This window comes from Charadrius vociferus, unplaced genomic scaffold (assembly GCF_000708025.1).
Source record: "Charadrius vociferus isolate BGI_N301 unplaced genomic scaffold, ASM70802v2 scaffold435, whole genome shotgun sequence".
Taxonomy (NCBI): domain Eukaryota; kingdom Metazoa; phylum Chordata; class Aves; order Charadriiformes; family Charadriidae; genus Charadrius; species Charadrius vociferus.
Window position 1 is genome coordinate 131,971 of NW_009648540.1, and position 2,241 is coordinate 134,211.

The window sequence follows — 2,241 nt, forward strand, 5'->3', positions numbered from 1 at the left end:
CAATGGCAGATGATTCTCTTTGGAAACCACTGAACTACCACATCCTACTGAAAATGAGGCACACCTCTCCTAAGGTTGGGAGCTATCAGAATTTGAATTGGTTTTCTTTGTTGCATTAGAAAATGGGAACAGTGCCCCAAACACCAGAAGTGGATTAGCCAAGTCATTGCTAAAATACTAGCCTAAATTAAAATACTGATATTGTGCTATGCTACTCTCAGGTTCTACAGGGATGCATACACCATGGCCTTCTGCTCTTATTGTAAGCAGTCAATATTCCACCCGTGGATGTCTTCCATCTTGTGTGGTTTGGGTTTTTTAAAGATTTGGTAGCTGTTGGAATAAGAGCTAACCTGTTTGTGTATGAAGAAAGGGATGCTTTAGAGGGGGAAATGGAAGATAGTTATTTATCGACCTTCAGACCTGTTTATTATGTAGAGTTTTGCCAAGACTCTGCTATTTGACAGCTTATACATATTCAGGGGAAGTACTTAGTTTTTTATTGTACTGAGCTAAGTCCTTCTTATACAGTGGACCAGAGTGGCATTGTAACAAGAAGTTAAAGTCCATTATATCAAATAATTTCCAGCAACATACCTGCTTCTTGCAACCTATTTTTCCTCTGATGTTGTCTTAACCCAGATGTTGAGATTTAAATTAGCTTGAAATAAGTTCCCTTCAGTAGGGAAGTCTGCTTTACAAACTTATATGGAAAGAAGGGGGGGGAGAAGCAGGGAACTACACTGTAATGTTTGTTTCCTTACAAAGGTTATTGTTTTGTTTTAGGTCCGATTTGCTGCTCTGCTTGCTTTGGTAGAAGTTGCACAAAAACTGAAGGAGAACTACCTGGTCCTGCTACCAGAATCTATTCCATTCTTAGCTGAGCTTATGGAAGGTAATGTTCTGAAGTGGCATTAGTGAAGGCAGACAACTGGCCTGTGACCAAAAAAGAATAAGGGCCACTTATTTCAAAGACTCAGACAGGATGATGGCTGTAATTGCTATAAATCTTATGAATTGTATACAGTAGCTTAAACTGTGCTGGATGCAAAATGAAATGGATTTTATCCAACACCACACTCCTAAAGTTCAGTTAAATTACAGTAGCTTCTTCAGTGTTATAGCCTGTGCATGTGTCCTCAGTTGCATCTTTTAAATGAAGTGTTACAGTAGAAATAATTTGCCTAAGTCATGAGTCAGTGCCAAAATATTTTTTAATAATTATTTTATACCTGGTGTTTGAAGGCAGTTCTAGCCTTGACAAGCGATGAAGCCTTCCTAGGGTAGCTTTGTAATCACTATTCTATTTAATTCCTGCTTTCTTTTTTTTTCTAGATGAATGTGAAGAAGTTGAACAGCAGTGTCAGAAGACAATTCAACAACTCGAAGTCATTTTGGGAGAACCACTCCAAAGCTACTTCTAAGTTTATCCCCTTTGTTTTCAAGTTTTGTCTGAATCATGTTAGCTTCACACATGCAAGTATTACAGGCAAACTGTCATACTAATTTTTATCAGAGCTAAGATCTTAACTTTTTAATAAAATATTGTAAGAATCTGGCTTTATCATTTCTGAATGGTCTGGGGACTTTTTGTATGGCACTTCTGTAACTGCTCTTAACAGTGGAAAACTGGAGCAAGCTATAAGCAAATAGTGAGAGCTGGGCACAGAGTGACAACATGTGAGACTCACTGAATTCCACTGTGCTCGGGCTATGCAGTTACTGTCCCTGTGGAGGGGCTGTCATGCTAGAATGTAACCATGGTGCTCACTGGACCCATGCACTGCAATCCTGAGAATCTGCTTTTCTGTCATTTTTAAGGAAGTAAAAAGTAAACCCACTGAAGATACTGAAAAGGAAGTTACAAGAAACTAGGACTGATATAGGAGCTAAAGCTGTTTTTTAGTCTTTAAAGACTGCTACTGATTAGCTTCTTATTCACCTGAATATCAGGAATTAATTGCTTGCTATGTTAATGAATTTACCAAACAACTCGCCACCATGACTCAGGCACTCAGACTCTAAAGTATGGCTTAAAATGCAACTGGTTAGAACTAACACTATCAAGAGGATAATCTTACAACTGGGAATGGGCCTCTGTTCAGGGTGCAGCATGGCATGCAGATCCCATCTGGGGAAAGGTTACCCCATCACGGTCATTCACGCTCTTAAAGGATTTTCTTGAAAGAAAACAACTACAAATCATGCCTGCTGTCAAACTAAAAGGAGGTTCACGTGAAA

General features: G+C 38.9%; 1 protein-coding gene across 1 annotated transcript in view; it reads left to right on the plus strand.

Annotated features, from left to right (window-relative positions):
• HEATR1 (HEAT repeat containing 1) overlaps nucleotides 1-1,571 on the plus strand; it is a 39,057-nt gene extending 37,486 nt beyond the window's left edge. The window contains exons 42-44 of the mRNA XM_009885927.1: nucleotides 1-74; nucleotides 787-895; nucleotides 1,336-1,571. The exon at nucleotides 1-74 is cut by the window's left edge and continues 76 nt beyond it. Coding sequence (XP_009884229.1) covers nucleotides 1-74; nucleotides 787-895; nucleotides 1,336-1,424 — 272 coding nt within the window. The 3' untranslated portion in view covers nucleotides 1,425-1,571. The remainder of the gene's footprint in view (nucleotides 75-786; nucleotides 896-1,335) is intronic.
• Nucleotides 1,572-2,241: the final 670 nt, after the last annotated feature.